Genomic DNA, 19098 nt, shown 5'->3' with positions numbered 1-19098 from the left:
TTACTACAAGTCAAATTTAGAAACAATGGCAGATACAACTGACATCATTCCTGCAACACATTGCTCTTATTTTCCCTTCCAAACACCAAAACCATTAATATCAACCTGAGATGATAAATGCGTATTGATGCTTGTAGCAGAAATGTTGGGTGTGATTATGAATATATAATGAATTCATTGCCTTACAAGACATCAAAAAGAATTGGGAATTCAAGCAGAAATTTCAGCTTTCAAATATCAGCAGTTTATAAAGTATAAGTATATTGAATTTAATTGATTAAAAATTGGTTATACAATCACTACAGTGATTACATGGTTGCAATTATATTCTTTACATTATTTTTCATTAGACCAAGAGGAGAACAATATAAAAGAATTAGAATTTATATAAGCATAAATTTCTAATTTGGGGACAGTCAAATGAAATTGTATATTAAAATCTATGTAAACATATCATTCATAGTAAAATAGAATTTCTGTACATTTGCCCCTCAGTTAAATGAAAACTACATGGATTGATATAGATAATATAGATTACTTAGGTGATATAGACAGATGAATACTTAGATAAAAGATAGAGATGATAGAGAGATAGATAGAAAGATAGATTATAGATGCATAGATAAATAGAAAAGTAGATATATAGATAGATGATACACAGATTCTACTAGCCTTGGTGGTATTTTTAGAATAGCTACAGATTCATAGATTTCCTTATTTTCCATTTCTAATCTGAATCATACTTGGAATTTCCAAGGAGGAAGGTGCTATTGGCAGATGTATTGGGTTCACTTCTTATTACTTATGTCACTGAACAGCTTGGAAAATTAAATGAGAACTTGGAATCACTAAAGCACGTATAGTAATTTATCAACTAGGATGTATTACTTAAAATATACATCTATTAAGAATGATATCTTATTTAAAATCAACATATTCTAATGCATGTTTATAACTCTCATATCTACTTCTTAGTGACAAAATGTTTCATATTTAAATTTTCCAATTCTATTATTTTATTATGTCACAAAACCTTAATCATCTTGAGAGCTAATTAAAAATACAAAATCTATGAATAAATTAAGGGCACCCATTATCAACATCCCATCTTCTAGCAGCACTTCTAATAAAATGACATATATAAATTATTATTAATAAAATTGTCACCTTTTTCCTTATTTTAAAAATTCCGTATCTTGTTTCTTCTGTAGTATTTTATGTTTGATGTGATTTTGGCAAATACATACAGTTGATCAATACTAAATTCCACTAGATATCATATTTCCTATACCTGTCCCTCCATGATTTCGAATTCTGTTTCTTTTCATATTCATTTCGACCAAGAGTATAATGGATGTCCTCACAGTTAAGTTTCCTGTGCTGTGTGCATGACTTCCTCAGGAATCTAGTGAGCAATTGCATGGCTGAGTCCTCCTGCTCTGGATTGCTAAATGTCATTACTGTTACTGTTTCACTAAGAAAGCACTCACTCACTTTGCACTACCACCCAAGCACTTTCCAACTTCCTTTCAGTAATACACCATGATAGCACTCTTTGATCAAGTAGTATCCTTTATCAACAAAAGAATGATGAAAACCTTCAACTTAGATTACTGCTTTATTTTCATCTTATTTCTGCCGTCTTTCCCAACCACACTTTCTAAAATTCTCTTTGAAAGTACACATTAGCTTTGTCTGATTCCATGCAATTTTCACATTATTTATTTTTTACCACAGGTTCCTATTATTTCCACAACTGACCCACAGCTGTGAGTTTTTGTAAATTGAAGGGCACCCACTTCCTTCTCTACATAATTTATTTGTAAATTCCCATTCATATATGATTTCCTGATCTGAAACATTGCTTATTGCTTCCATGTTTTTTCTTAAAGTAATCATACAAGTGTATATTTTTTCTATATCTTCTTTAGCAAGATATAAGCTTCAAAAAAGCTTTTTCTTTCTTTCTAATTGATTGATTTAAACAAGCTGAGTTTGATTATTTACTTCTGTCTACTCCTCTTGGGTGTGTTTCTTTTTTATTCCCAAACTTCAGGGGTACTTTCAAAATGTTAGTATAAGAACTCTCCGATTTCTGTATGAAGGAGGTTAGTGCTATGAAATTTCCTCTTAGCATAACTTTCATTGTGTCCCATAAGTTTGGGTATGTTGTTCCTTCACTAAATTCTAGAAAGTCTTAAATTTGTGGACGAATTTTTCACATTGGTTCATATGAGGAAAAATACTTCAGTTTTCACTTGTATGTACAGGGTGTGTGTGTGTGTGATGTGTGTGTGTGTAAATGTGGGTGGTATATAGACAGTGTGATATCTACCTTAATGACATAGTTAGAAGTCCCTCCTTATTGACAGTTTTAATACTATTGTATTTAAATATTACAATGTAAAATATCTACATTTCATTTTTATTCTTTGAAAATGAAGTCAAATATTTTGGTAGAATGCACCAAATAGATTCTAGGCTTGTCTTCTATTTATCTGTTTATTTGTTCTGTTAATCTCTGCAATAGTACTGCACTATAAGGCAAAATTTTTAAATGACTTCTCGCCTTCTTATATGCTTATATTATAAAATACCCTGAGTACAAGTGATGGATGTATTATAGGATTAAACTCAATACAACAAGGTACAGTATTTTTTCTCTTTTTTTAAATTTTTTAAAATTGTTTTAAAATTAGGTATTTTCTTCAATTACATTTCCAATGCTATCCCAGAAGTCCCCCATACCCTCCCCCCCCCACTCCCCTACCCACTCACTCCCACTTCTTGTCCCTGGCGTTCCCCTGTACTGAGGCATATAAAGTTTGCAACACCAATGGGCCTCTCTTTACAATGATGGCCAACTAGGCCATCTTCTGATACATATACAGCTAGAGACACGAGCTCTGGGGGGTACTGGTTAGTTCATATTGTTGTTCCACCTATAGGGTTGCAGACCCCTTTAGCAACTTGGGTAATGGGACTCAGAGCTCAACAAAGAATTCTCACCTGAGGAATACGGAATGGCTGAGAAGCACCTGAAAAAATGTTCAGCATCCTTAATCATCAGGGAAATGCAAATCAAAGCAACCTGGAGATTCCACCTCACACCAGTCAGAATGGCTAAGATCAAAAACTCAGGTGACAGCAAATGCTGGCAAGGATGTGGAGAAAGGAACACTCCTCCATTGTTGGTGAGATTGCAAGCTTGTACAACCACTCTGGAAATCAATCTGGGGGTTCCTCAGAAAATTGGACATAGTACTACCAGAGGATCCAGCAATACCTCTCCTGGGCATATATCCAGAAGATTTTCCAACTGGTAAGAAGGACACATGCTCCACTATGTTCATAGCAGCCTTACTTATAATAGCCAGAAGCTGGAAAGAACCCAGATGTCCCTCAACAGAGGAATGGATACAGAAAATGTGGTACATTTACACAACGGAGTACTACTCAGCTATTAAAAAGAATGATTTTTATGAAATTCCTAGGCAAATGGCTGGACCTGGAGGGCATCATCCTTAGTGAGGTAACACAATCACAAAAGAACTCACACAGTATGTACTCACTGATAAGTGGATATTAGCCCGGAAACTTAGAATACCCAAGATACAAGATACAATTTGCAAAAAACATGAAACTCAAGAAGAACAAAGACCAAAATGTGGACACTTTGCTCCTTCTTAGAATTGGGAACAAAACACCCATGGAAGGAGTTACAGAGACAGAGTTTGGAGCTGAGACAAAAGGATGGACCATCTAGAGAGTGCCATACCTAAGGATCCATCCCATAATCAGCCTCCAAACGCTGACACCATTGCATACACTAGCAAGATTTTGCTGAAAGGACCCAGATATAGCTGTCTCTTGTGAGGCTATGTCGGGGCCTAGCAAATACATAAGTGGATGCTCACAGTCAGCTATTGGATGGATCACAGGGCCCCCAATGGAAGGTAAAGTATTTATGGTTTAGTTGAATTAAAAGATTTAAGCTTCTCCATTGGGGGCCCTCTATTTCATCCTATAGGTGACTATGAGCATCCACTTCTGTATTTGCCAGGCAATGGCATAGCCTCACACAAGACAGCTATATCAGGGTCCTTTCAGCAAAATCTTGTTGGCATATGCTGAAGGGGTCTGCAACCCAATAGGTGGGACAACAATATGAACTAACTGGTACCCACAGAGTTCATGTCTCTAGATGCATATGTTGCAGAAGATGGCCTAGTCGTCTGTCATTGAGAAGAGAGGCCCCTAGGTCTTGCAAATTTTATATGCCCCAGTACAGGGGAATGCCAGGGCCAAGAAGTGGGAGGTAGTGGGTGGGGGAGCAGGGCAGGGGAGGTATAGGGGACTTCTTGGATAGCGTTTAAAATGTAAATAAAGAAAATATCTAATAAAAAATATTTAAGCTTAAAGAGGTGCTGGTAGCTCCTATTGTTAAAGAGTTGAAGATAAAAAAGATGTAACTTTGTAGCCTTGAAGAAATGAAATATCATCTTTAGAATGGAGCACATGGTAGGGAACAAATGGCTACTTCTGGAAGAATTCTCCAGTTCTAGATCTACAGGTAACCACTATCTGTTAACCAAGTGTTCAGGGAGGAGATGAAAGTTTCACTCAGTTGTTTGCATGGTTGACTCCTCAGACTTGGTCAATTATCTATGATAAGCAAATATGAGAAACTAAGCCACTTAGAGATAATGAGTTCACATCACTTTAAATTGTCATGGAAGTAGTATTTCAAGATCAGGGCAAAAGTAATAGCACTTTTCTGTAGCTTCACTACTGGAATGCTTCAGTCTTACTTGGCAGATCTCTAACAAAATTGTTTTCTTCCATCAAGGTTCTGGGTATGAAGTTCTCCATGCACTTCTTTTTTTTAATTAAAATTTATTTTTAATTTTAATTAATTAATTAATTTAATGTAGCAATCTTCATACACACTATGTTCATAGCAGCCTTATTTATAATAGCCAGAAGCTGGAAAGAACCCGATGTCCCTCAATAGAGGAATGGATACAGAAAATGTGGTACATTTACACAATGGAGTACTACTCAGCTATTAAAAAGAATGAATTTATGAAATTCCCAGGCAAATGGTTGGACCGGGAGGGCATCATCCTGAGTGAGGTAACTCAATCACAAAAGAACTCACATGATATGTACTCACTGATAAATGGATTATTAGCCCAGAAACTTAGAATACCCAAGATATAAGATACAATTTGGGAAACTCATGAAACTGAAGAAGAATGAAGACCAAAGTGTGGACACTTTGCCCCTTCTTAGAATTGGGAACAAAACACCCATGGAAGGAGTTACAGAGACAAAGTTTGGAGCTAAGATGAAAGGATGGACTATCTAGAGAATGCCATACCTGGGGATCTATCCCATAATCAGCCTCCAAACGCTGACACCATTGCATAGACTAGCAAGATTTTGCTGAAAGGACCCTGATATAGCTGTCTCTTGTGAGACTAGGCCGGGGCCTAGCAAACACAGAAGTGGATACTCACAGTTAGCTATTGGATGGATCACAGGGCCCCCAATGGAGGAGCTAGAGAAAGTACCCAAGAAGCTAAAGGGATCTGCAACCCTATAGTTGGGACAACAATATGAACTAACCAGTACCCCCCAGAGCTCGTGTCTCTAGCTGCATATGTATCTGAAGATGGCTTAGTCAGCCATTATTGGAAAGAGAGGCCCATTGGTGTTGCAGACTTTATATGCCTCAGTATAGGGGAACGCCAGGGCCAAGAAGTAGGAGTGGGTGGGTAGGGAAGTGGGGTGGGAGGGTATGGGGGACTTTTGGGATAGCACTGGAAATGTAAATGAAGAAAATACCTCATAAAATAAATAAATGAATAAATAATTTATTTAATTTTAATTAATTAATTTAATGTAGCTGTCTTCAGACATACCAGAAGAGAGCATCAGATTCCATTACAGATGGTTATGAGCCACCATGTGGTTGCTGGGACTTGAACTCAGGACCCCTGGAAGAGCAGTAAATGTTCTTACCCTCTGAGTCATTGCTTCAATCTCTCCAGCCCCTCCCTGCACTTCTTGAGATTCATGGATCATTCTGCCTTTTTTGTTTGTTTTGTTTTGTGTTTGTTTTTTATTTGTTTGTGGGTTTTGCTGTTTTTTTTTTTCCAGAGCCTTTAGATATTTCAACTTATGGTCTAAAATAACTAACATTCAAAAAGCCATATAGGAGACATACTTTTGTTTACTTTGTCACTTATCTATTCTTTAAGAATTCTTACATATATTTCAAACTGAAGCTTCTTGGAACTTACACATCTGAAAAACTGTTTTATATTTTGAGGTGTGTTGTATAGTATAGTATCTAATTATATACTATTAACAATAAATATTCCTACTAGATCTTTGAGTTTTCTTGTGTCTTCTGTGTTTTCTGTATAGCGCTGAAACAACATTGCTGGTTGTTTCAGCACTATCTGCGAAGAGATGAAGCATGTCAGAGACACCAAAGCAGCTATTAATCAAGCAGCCAAGGGATCTGTTAGAAACCTCGTCAATTGGGAGGATATAAAAAATGAGAGTTGCAAAGAGAAAACAAAGCTTCCTTACTGTTTTGGGTTTTCACAATCGATGAAGAAATAAATGAAATGCTTTATGAATCTGTTCTCACTCTCTTTTTCTATTATCACCACCTCAATTCAATTTCTCAGCATCTTTCACCTGAACAGTCATAATAGCTTCTTAAATAATTGCTCCTTGGAGAATCTTTTTATAGTTTCCACTGAATTTCTTATTTCCTACAGGTACACTTTTATCAAGTTTAAACTGAATATCTTTTTTTTTCAGACTTTTATCCTCTCATTCACTTCAGAAAATTTTCTATTCCTTAGTAAATGATAATCCATAGTTCACAATTTGAAGGGTCTAAGCCAATTGACTAACAAAATAAATAGTACTTAAGGCAAACATCTCATAATATTTCATTTCTTGTTTGCTTAATTTCCAACTCTAAGAATTCTCCTAGCATTAAAATTGAAACCATCATAAACTAGCTAGAGAAACTATGCACGTAGATGGAGAGACAGAGAATGGAGATTTTAGGGTTAAGACTTAGGTAAAAATACAGAGTAAGTTAAAGTGTTTTCCTTGTATCTTATTTCACTGATTATTTTAAGCAAATGATAAATAGAAAATAAAGAAAGTTTCTTCGGGAATAGAGAGCACACGATGCACATTTTATCCCCGGTGCAGACAACAACAGATTGCTCTTAGAAGGATTCACAGAAACATTTTATACAAAGAAATAAACAAGACACAAAGAACACATAACTGTTCTCCACAAAGCATGCGTCTAAAAGAACCAAGTCAAAGAATGAAAATTGTGGTTCAGTCTTTGACAGAAAATACCTGCAATCCTTAAAAAGCAACAGGATATTTTACTCTAATCAGAATTATGAGGCTGAGTGTTTGGAAATTATATGAACATTTGAAATTGTCATAAAACAGCATGAAAATGCTTTGAGTAGATTGAATTGTGAGTGACCTACGATAATGCTACCTGATAAGCATATTGTAGAAGATCAATTTATTCAGGTGTTAAAGCAAATAAACTAAATGGATGGCTACATTATAGAAACACCTATCAAGCTTACAAATGACACTAAAGTGAAGCGCAAATGTTATTTTAAAAATTTACCTAGGAAGAATGAATTCCACAATCATTTACATAAAGTAATTTATAGAATCATAACTTATTTATTGACATAAAAGAGTCATGGTTATATAAGATATAAAATGTATAGAAATCTGTAGAACACTCACTGAGAATGTACATGAGAATATAGCATGTCTAAATTTAAACAGTATTTCAATTTAAAGCATTTAATAAAAATTAATGACAAGAAAAGCTCAAAAACACAATATTTTTAACTATAGATTTAAGGAAGGCGCTGAGAATACTTAAAATCTGAATACAAACTAGATTAATAGCATTTTTATTAAACTGTTCGGGGGTTAAAATTGTCAGTGTACTTCTATAAAATGGAACAGCCTGCTTCTCTGGAAAATCTTACTATAGTACAGTCCTGCTGTGCTTGTTTGTATGTATGTGTATTATACATGTGTATATGTGTTTATGAATGTTTGTGAACACACGCCTGTGTATGTGTTTAGATATCTGTACGTATGTGTCTATAGGTATGCGTGTTTGTGTATGTATGTATCTGTGAATATATGTATTTGAACATGAGGTATGTGCATCTGTTTTAGGTTGTGTATAGATATGTGCATCTGTGTATGTATATTTATAAATAGAAAGATTTAATAAATGAATAAAATGTAGACTACCATTGAATATAGATTGACTGAATAAAACCTTTAATTACCTAGTAACTTTTAAAGTGTAAATTGAATTTTCCAAAACATCAAAGGTTCTCTAAATAGTACCGAACATGGTCTTATGTATAATAGTTTGGATCATATTTAGACCCATCAAGAATGTCGAAGTTCAGAGGTTCTATATTTTGAAAGTACATTAATATAAGAAGTTGTCTTCTTTAGCAGGTTGCAGAAGCAAAGTTTAAGATGATGTCTATGTGGGTGTGATATGGGAAATGAAGAAATCACTCTGCTTGAAAATATCACACTTTACCACTTGGAGAAAGTCAGGCCTGCATAACCATATGCTATTTAGAAACAGCTAAGATAATTTCCAATATTTATACTGCTTGGAAATATTCCACATTCTCTTTTTTGGGTAGGCAAGCGTAAGACACTGCAAAGTCTAATGTTTTACAAAAAAAGAAAAAAAATGCACATAAGGTCAAAGATGAGATGCAATTTTCATGTTTTTTAAAAAGTAAACTATTTCTCAAAGACATGAGTTAATACAAGTATTATTTAATAATAATGTTTTTGGAATTGTACTCATGCTTTCTCATAAAATTCATGGCTTATAATACTGCCAATAATACTGTTAAATATATATTTACTCTTTTTCACATTGAAATTGTATTGTAATTATGCATTGTAATTACTGGGGAACTAACTCCTACATCTCTAGAAGATGATTCATACTCAAGACTTGGTATAATTGTGAAGTAGAAAGTATTTCATTCAGTAAACACATTGAAATATGGGCATGATTTTCATTCATTAACTACTGTCAGGTTATGTTATATGTAAAGCATCATAATACATGGAAAGTAAAATTTATAGAGGATTCATAATTTAATCAACAAAGTAATTTTTTTGTAAGCATTACTCTGAGTTGCAAATACCATACACCAATTTATTATCTTTCTCTGCTCTTTTGGGTTTTAAAGAAGTAGAAACTTTTTCAAAAGACACAAAAGTTGAAAGGAAATCAGATGAGAAACAAAATATAAATAACATTTTATGAGTGGGAGAAGGCAGTAAAGCTGTAAAAGTAATTTGAGTTTATTCAAGAATTTCTTGTTTCTAGCAAGAAATATAAATCTCTCTCTCACATTCCTCTTCTAGTGTGTGCAGTCTCTCTCCCCCCCTCCCTCCCCCATCTATGTGCGTGTGTGTGTGTGTGTGCATGTGTTGGTCTGTGGGCATGTATTTCCATGCACTTAAATTAGTTTGGAATGAAAACAGGAGAGAAATTTATGATTTTCATTTTAGTTTGCTCAAATGTTGAGCTATAGCTTCATGTCTGTATCTGAACTGAATGACCATGACTTTTTTTTTTGTATTTTTCAATGGAGAAGAACTTATTTATGAATTACTCAAAATATGGAGGCAAAAATTTGCTCTGGATAATTCTACAACAAATATTGATGCTGATCATGCTTTAATAGAATTATTAGACAGAAATAAGGTAGGTAAAGAACAAAAGATGTCACACAACCATTCTCCCTCACTCTTAGGTATGAAAATCTCTAGTAATCTTTGTCATAATCTTCAGTGTCAATTGTCAAATATTTTACATTATTGAAAATCTTTCTCAATGAAAATAGATTTGACATAGCCATATGTAAATCACCATTTGAATGTTAGTCTCTCATAGCTGAAAAAAAAAATGGAGGAATTACAGAAAGGACTTAAGGAGTTGAAGGGATTTGTAACCCCATAGGAAGAACAACAATATCAACCAACCAGACCCCCAAGAGCTCCTAGGGACTAAACCACTAGCCAAAGAGTATACATGGAGAAACCCATAGCTCTGGCTGCTTATGTAGCAGATGGCCTTGTCAGGCATCATTGGGAGGAGAGGTCCTTAGTCCTGTGAAGGCTCCAAATCCCAGTGTAGGCACATGCCAGGGCAGTGAGGCAGGAATGCGTGGGTGATTGAGGGGGCATCCTCATAGAAGCAGGGGGAGGGGAGATGCAATACGGTGTTTCCAGAAAGGAAACCAGGATAGGGGATAATATTTGAAATGTAAATAATGAAAATGTCCAATAAAAGAAAAGAAAAAATCCAAAATAAAAAAAAAATATTCAAAAATTGACTATAAAAGAAAGTTAGTGTTTCTTCCATAGAACAAAGAAACTGGTCAACTCAGTGTGACATTGGAGATGTGGAAATACATACACAATGGTGGGTATTACTGTTGGGTACATGCATCAAGATGAATGGCAGCAGAGGTTAAACTTTGAAATATGAGGAAACAGAAAAAGTGAATGTTTTGGTGCCATCATGGCAAGCAGAAGCCCTAAATAAAGAGAGCCTATCTAAGGATCCTCTAGATGTAATTGATGAAAGAAAAAATAGTGGGTTCTTTTGTGTATTCTCTGTAGATGTAGCTGAGAAGGGCTGGTAAGTGGATTTTAGGTAAAGAAATTATAGTGGTTTTTGAAAAATCTACATTTTGAAATGTCTGTTAACAATTTAATAGGTAATAATGGTTACACAGTTTGAGATATAGCACCCACGCTTATAATGGCTACTGACAGAGAATGGTAAAATAGAAATCTTGTACATTAATGACATATTCTAACTCTCTCTCTCTCTCTCTCTCTCTCACACACACACACACACACACACACATATATGAAAGAAATTTGTTTTAGAATTCTCCTGATAGATAGATAAGTGATCTTATGTTTTTTAGACAATGGTATTTAAAACATGTCTTCTGGCACATGATGCCTTTATTTCTCTTGATCTACAGCAATCCTTAAGGATTCCAAAGAGAAAACATCCCTTAGTGGACACCTCACTTTCTTCCTAATTTTCAAGTCCTACTGATTGATCATTCAATTTTTTTTTCTACAATATTCTGAAGAGAACTTATTTAGACTGAGGCTACTTTTTCATACCTTTCTTAATCCTTTTCTGTCTTAAACCTGTGAGTTAATAGTACATTCTCTCCAATATAATAATATATTCATATTCATATTTATATTTATTTTAGTCTATTCTTCTAAACATTAATGTAAGAAACTTAGTTAACATGAGAAGCAGGTACTAAGCTATACTTAAGAGCTGATACTCTTACACTTTCCATTTACTGGTAGCTGATTTTCTTATGTGTTTGAAATAGTAACAACTCAGGTTTGGAGTGCCTTTTCTTTACAATCATTTTTGTTCATTATGAAATAAGTTTAGAGGAATGGGGATCTGAGGCTATGCAGCTGACACAATGAAAATACTGTATGGTACCCAGTCAATAGTTACACATTTTGTGCTTTATTTAACAAATTCTTCATTAAGAGTACAAACTATTAGTACCCCCAGAGCTCCTTGGAACTATACCTCCAATCAAAGAAAACACATGGTGGGACTCATGGCTCTAGCTGCATATGTAGCAGAGGATGGCTGTTGTGGATAGCCCTGGGGCAAATTATATTTGATGTTAATTCTGTTCTCCTGTGAGCAGTTGTGAACAAGAAATGAGTCAGCCCTCAGGTGATTTCCTGTAAACCTGCTTCCCACCTTAATTTGTAAAATAAAGGAGAGCTGATGATTGAGAAGATAAAAGGGAAGGTAGAGCAGAAGGTGGGGGAGAGAGAAGAAGGAGAAAATGGAAGAGAGAGAGGACTCAGAAGAGGAAGAGGAAGAAGGAGAAAAGCAGAGCAGAAGCACATGGCCTGGAGAAACTGCAAGTTCTAAAGGGTCTCATAAGCTGAGGAAGATGGTAGTGTAGCGGGTAGATCTGCCCAATTTAGGCACACAACATGTAATCATATTAATTGTGTTGTGTTTTCATTGCTGGGGCATATTTGCGTTGGGGAGAATTCCTGCAATAGATGGCCTAGTTGGTCATCAATGGGAGGAGAGGCCCTTGGTCCCGTGAAGGCTCTATGCCCCAGTATAGGGGAATGCCAGGACCAAGAATGGGAGTGGGTGGGTTAGTGAGCAGAGGGAGGAGAGAGGGGAATGGGGATTTTCAGAGGGTAAAATAGGAAAGGGGATAACATTTGAAATGTAAGTGAAAAAAATATGTAATAAAAAATTTTAAAAAATAACTTAAAATAAAAAGTACAAACTATTGAAAGGGAAGTTTGTTTGTGAATGAGTGACCTATGTCTTTTTGGAAGCTTATCTTCAAAACATAATTACATTACCTATGAACCACACTTTTTTTAGTTGAGTATTTGTAATGTATATACAGACTATAAAACTTATTTTACTGAACATTTTATTCTTTCTGCCTCTTTTTAGGTATACAACTTTTTTCTTCATTTTTATGGTGATAAGAACCTATCTTTTCTATTGCTCACAAAATCCATTTATAGTCTTTCACATTGGGATATAATCAAAACAGAAGTTATTGTTTCAATTGTGCTTCAGTATGTTCAAATACTAAAATCCACTTATTGAATGCTTGCTGCTATTTGTTTGACAGAAGAAATATACATCAATCTCCATGATAAGGGATAACTTAACTGTAGGGTTTTCACTGTGTAGTATTTATGTAGTTGTAAGCAGAAATTTATTTTTTTTTACCCCAGTCACTTTTATTAATATATTTTACTTTTAAAATGCATAATGTATAATCATTGGAAGATTTTTTTAGGGTTATTTGAGGATGTCATTTAAAGAGCTAAAAATAAAAATGCATTGTTTGGATTTCCATGATAGTCAAAGTAGCACTTAAGCAATGTAAGAACACAATAAAAAACATCAAGGAAATATGATTTTTTAGCAATTATTATTTGATCATAATTGCTATTAGTTTTCTATAGTTACATATTGATATCAACCCCTAATAACTCAACATATGCTTTACTCATCAAAATTCTACATATCAACATGCCTTGAGGTGGCTGGTGCCTAAGAGAGAGCTCTGCAAGCTGGTAGATGAGTCTTACTTTTCCTCTTGCTATTTGTTCTTTTAGGAAACTAAACAGGGCTTTCTTCATATGCAGCCCAGAGGCTGCAAGACCACATTCCAGTAAGACACACATGCTAGAGTTGGCTCCTTGGGGACCATCATTTTAATGATCTATTAAACAAGCTGACAGCTTTATCCACTGCCTTTTATTATGAAAAGTCTGTTACTTCTCAAACTCTTGCTGAGATAGAAAATGAATTATATTGATCTGAGAGCTTCATACATCAGCCTTAATATCTTTATGACATTTTAATGAAACTACAATGCTTTCATCTTTTATACTATAAAAAGACCCCCATCTGATATGTTGTAATCTCAGCTATAAAAGAACTTAGAGCACTATTAAGCAAAATTTCAACACGTGTCAAAATATGAAATATTGAGATGAACTATTGGGAGTGAGTTTTTAAATAATGTACTCATTTTGGTAAGTTTACTAAAATCATGTCAAATGAAATAATTGAAAGAAAAAAACACACAATAGTTTCTGTAACACCTTACTTATAAACACTATTCCCGCAGACGATTGATCTATGGGAAGACTATTATTCTTGGCTGGATAAAGCAAGGGGAGAAGAGTGGAAGTCTTTTCTGAGTGAGTAATCTCATGGTCAAATGATGGGCTGATGTACCACCACATGGTGCAGTTGCCTTAAGACTTAGGTACAGGGCTGGTGAGATGGCTGAGTGGTTGAGAGCACCGACTGCTCTTCCGAAGGTCCTGAGTTCAAATTCAGCAACTACATAGTGGCTCACAACCACCCATAATGAGATCTGACGCCCTCTTCTGGTGCATCTGAGGACAGCTACAGTGTACTTAGATACAATAATAAATAAATCTTTAAAAAAAAAAAAAAAGACTTAGGTACAATTGATTTAGAATCAGTGGACAGCTGGAAGTTCGCCAGATTTATTTTAACCATCGCCTCTGGCCCTATCCAGTTGAACATAAGCAGCTTTTCAAGAGAAATGGAAAGCATGAATCAGAACAATAATTTGCATACCTTTACTTTTAGATTCTTAAATGTCAACATTCAAATTTAATATTTTACTATAATACTTTGACTTCTGCTCATGTCATGAATGCTGCCCAAATATGCTCTTTGACACTTATAAACAGTAATTTAAAACACAAATATTTACTTAAAGCAGGCTTTTGGAAAAATACTTCATGAGGCACTTCACATACACTTTTCCATCTCACTCTCAAAAGCATGTGCAAGAGAATGGCTCCCACATCTTTATCAGCTTTTTGGGTTCTAGCACCAGCACCTCAGACCACTACAATAAGAACTTCTGCAGTGAGTACTTTTAAAGAAAAATATTCCAAAGTGCAATAATATACAAATGGAGTAAAGCGTCAGTATTTTTGCTTTGTCTTATAGATATTTTGTTACAACCAGACATCACTTGTGATAAGGAGAAAAATAAACTGTATCACCAACCTCATTAATTTCTCATTATTTAAAGTTCATTTATAATGTTTATTTCAGTACAATAAACCAACAAATTAGCATTTAAAGATACATGGACCAAATAACTTATGGAATATTGCTAAAAGAACTTAGATTTTAATAATCTTCTAAGCTTTGATTGTTGAGATAAATACAAACACAATGTCTATTCTGCATGGAAGAAACGTATATGAATCAAGTACAAAGCTTTTCCTTTCTCCCACAAAAGTATTTAGGAAATAATTATAATTTTATTGTTCAATTTTCTAATGATGCAAAGCATGTTCTCCCTGACCCTTATAGTATTTTATTTTAAAACACCGTGTCTCAAAGAACACAAAGCAGAAGGTTTTCTCTTTCTTGAATTATGTTAAGGTTTATAACCCAAATTAACTATCCTGCATTGCAATATACTATAAGTTAAGTTAATTTGTGCTTGAAATAGTATATGTGGGAGAGAACTGACTATGTGCAAACTTAAAGACAGAACATTTCAAAATTTAATCACAGCATCATTTGAAAATTCAAATATTCTACAAAAATATATGGTATATCAGATGCTAACATCAGCAAGTTATATATCAAAAGTATAGATTCAACTCAAATATTAAATTCCTGCATATTAGGATTTTTGTATTTTAAAAGGATGCTTAAAAGAAAATTCTGTCTGTTCTATAGAACAACGAATAAGTGAAATGCCACTAACTTCACAAATGTAAAACAAAACAAAACTGAAAATTATTAGAGGAATTCAAAGGCTATCATTGAAGAGCAAAACTTACCTGCAAATTTGATGTGGAATTTGTTTTCTGGTTTTAATATCTGAACATACAGAGGACAATTTGGGGCAAAATCTTTCACAGCCCATGCTCTCAAGATTGTTTGGTGATCCTGAAATGATAAGATCCAAAATACTCTGAGATTAAATTTAACAATATAAATTAGAATAGTAATAAGGCAATTAACTTAGCAAATGGTAGCATTTATAGTTAAGATTTGCACATAAAAACAATTCAGGTCCCTCCTCCTCTCTCTCTTGATGTTTTGAGAAAGTGTCTTCTATATTCCAGGTGGTATTCAGTTTGTTATGCTGATGGGCCAGGAACTTCTGATACCCCTGCTTCTATGTCTAAAGTACATTTATTAGTCTTTTACCATCATTCTCAGGCAATGTTTTCTTTTTAATCCATACTATTTATATAAAGGATCTAATTCTAAATTCAACAAGTGACATTTACTAAGAGTTAGAACATTAAAACTTTGGGGGGGAGCAACTATGAAGACTATTCATGCAGAGACCATATTAGATTATTCATTTAGTAGTAAAAATAAACCATTTGGTTCGGTTCTTAAGTTCATCAATGTATATGTGTGTGTGTACAGTGATGAAAACCACTCATATGGAATAAAATTTACTGGGAAAGTTAGGATGCTAAAAGAATCAAATTGAAAATAAATGTTCAATGTCAACAGTTGTATAAATAATTATTAAATGAACTGAACATCATAAGGCAAATTATTAGAAAATATCTTTACCAGCTACTCTCTAGAAAAGACATTGTGGGTTAGCACTGCCATGTAATGAATGGTCAATATATTTTTATTGATGTTTAAGCAAATGTAACTAAAATTAAGCAAGCTATTTCTTCAGATAAACTAGCCACCTACAAAGTTTTGATAGCCACATAGGACTAGTAGCTGCCATTATTGGTCAATAGAAACATGGATAATTCTATTCTACAATATCTCTAGGTCAAAGAAGATAAAGACAACATCTCTCCCATTAATACTTGATACACTCAGATATAATGGGGTGAGTATGGAAATACAGAAGAGCCCATTGTTAATAATTGGTAACTCTTATGTATTTTTAAATTTGTTATAACTCTCTACCTAGATATACATGATGATATCTCAATTCTTGTAGTGAAGTTATCAGGACATGGGGCCTTTTAGGTTCCTTCCTAAGGATGATATTCTTAAAAGGAAAAGCAATCAGTACTCTAATATAAGAACATCTGGAGGACTCCCATACCATCTTTAGCAAGACCACAATGTCTAAGAGACAAGAAGACACATTTTTGTCAGAAGCTAGATCCACCTGCATCGTTTCCTGACTTCCTTATTCATTTCTTATCAACTACACATTTTATTTTTCTCTGCTGTATCAGATAGAACAAGACAGTGACTTCAAGTTACATGAAAATTGATAAACAGGAGATCTGAATGCATGTTGGTATCTTCATGATGATATATTAACATCATGAGGACAGAACAGGCATGACTAATATCTCTCAAATGAATATCTGCTATGTAATATAATATGATTTTAAATCTGATGTTGTGACATTATAAATAATTGAGTATAGGGTACTTGTTATTTCTTTATAATTAGGACCACCTTTTTTTCTTAAAAAATGAGCAAAATCACTAAACTGTACTTTTAAATTACTTTTGTTTAATGTTGTTTAGAAGTGGTAGTCAATGAACTATTATAGAATGCTTAACCCATGTGTCCCTCAATGTATAATTGGATTTGAATAAGTCCGATTTGCCTTCTATAAAATACACACATTTACATCATACAGCATTGCTGTGAAGGAAACACATAGTACATTCTAAGATCTTTTATTAGCTGACAGTGAATTCGGGACAAACACAAACTATTTTGCATATTCTTTGAAACATCTCAGTAGTAGAAATAATAAGATTTGAATAAAACATAAACAACATTGGCATTCTTAGCAATGGAGTTAATAATTTGTTTGCCATCATCATCTAAGTAATGAATATACTTTTTGTCTATTAAAAGAAGGAATATGAGGTTCTAAAGGATCTACCAATGTAGAAGAACAAATTCCTCAAGAGTTATCCTTCATGTTGATGATAATCAACCCTTGGTTTAATATACATAAAATGAGCATGAATGTACTGTTTTGTAAATAAATGAAAGGAGAACAACTTTGGAGAGGATTTAAAACTTGGAAGAAGCAAGCAGCACTCCATGGCCTGCTTTGTTCTGATGTTCTGTTTGAGGTCAACTCTGGTAGGCTATTTCTACAGCATCAGCTGACATAATTCTTTAGTAAACCTACCAGAGAGACTTAGAAAGGAGCCCAGATCATTGTTGACACTACAGTCTATTGAAAGAAAGAGGAAGAGGAAAAATTCATTTTGTATAAAGTCTATACATAAATTCTCAAGTAACTGGCTGATCACTGGACCATCTGAAGGAGGCAAAAAAACAAAACAAAACAAAACAAAAAACCAAAATTTAAAATAATGTTGAAGTTGTTTCTAGCATCAAGGGTAAACAAGTTGGACTCCAGTTATACTAAGTTAATTTTCTAAGAAAATAAAAATGTAAGATCTGCTACACAAGAATTCTCATCTTTCCCCAATTCTGAGGAAGAGAAAGGGAAGGCAATATAGATACTGAAAAAAAAAAAAAAAACAGTGTAAAATATCATAGCAGGATACACATGAATGATACAGATATACAGTTTAAATAGATACAGATGATTGGATTCCAAAGAAGAATACAAATAGAGGAAGGCAGAGAAGGAGTTAAAAATAAAAACAATTGTGAATGGCTCAGGGTTAGGAATAATTGTGTTTTCTTGAGATTAGGAAGTTTTGAACATTCACATGGCAAAGAAAGTCATCACAGGTCAAACAACTAGACTAAATGGAAAATGCCTTGGACTTCAGGGAGAAGCTAAAGCACAAATCACTGTGAAGCAAGGATTATATTTAATGAAAAATTGTTCCCAGGGGAATGTGAAAGAATGGAATTTTGAGACCATAAAAAAGTAAGGACAAGTATAGCACCGGACATGAAACTACAAAAGGGAGCATGTAGAAACCCTTTATGGTGTATAGAAATAACACCAGTAAGAAGTCAGAGTTTGGGAAGTCATAAAAATTATGTCAGAAATGGCTATGCCCTATGCACTAAATTAGAGCATAGAACATTTCCCCATAAATTTCTTAAATGCATCTATATCCATAAAGGAAAATTTATGGACTGGTTTGTATGGTTTCTAGTTTATGTGAATACTATCAAAACATACAAGTGTGGCATAGAAAATACCAAGAAAAGAATTAGTGAAGCTTCACATTTAATATGTGATATACTATCGGCAAATAATTAAACGTGAAAATGTAAGGATTTAGATTTTATTCATTAGAGGAAGCACTAAGTATCCTAAAGACACATGTTACAGGCTATGTTATCTGAAATCAAACATCTTTATGAAAAACCAATTTTTTTAATTTTTAATATTTTTATTACATATTTTCCTCAATTACATTTCCAATGCTATCCCAAAAGTCCCCCATACCCT

The 19098-nt window shown here is 34.0% G+C and overlaps 1 protein-coding gene across 6 annotated transcripts in view; it reads right to left on the bottom strand.

The window, feature by feature from the left end:
- The window catches only part of Kcnt2 (potassium sodium-activated channel subfamily T member 2), a 381807-nt gene that overhangs the window by 160608 nt on the left and 202101 nt on the right, over positions 1-19098 (bottom strand). For all 6 annotated transcript variants that reach the window (XM_029477039.2, XM_029477031.2, XM_029477035.2 and 3 more), the window contains one exon: positions 15535-15643. In XM_029477039.2, coding sequence (XP_029332899.1) covers positions 15535-15643 — 109 coding nt within the window. The remainder of the gene's footprint in view (positions 1-15534; positions 15644-19098) is intronic.

Source organism: Mus caroli, unplaced genomic scaffold, assembly GCF_978045245.1.
Source record: "Mus caroli unplaced genomic scaffold, Mus_caroli_1 scaffold_1, whole genome shotgun sequence".
Lineage (NCBI taxonomy): Eukaryota > Metazoa > Chordata > Mammalia > Rodentia > Muridae > Mus > Mus caroli.
The sequence above is the reverse complement of the archived record's forward strand: the minus strand, read 5'-3'. Positions and strand labels throughout refer to the sequence as shown.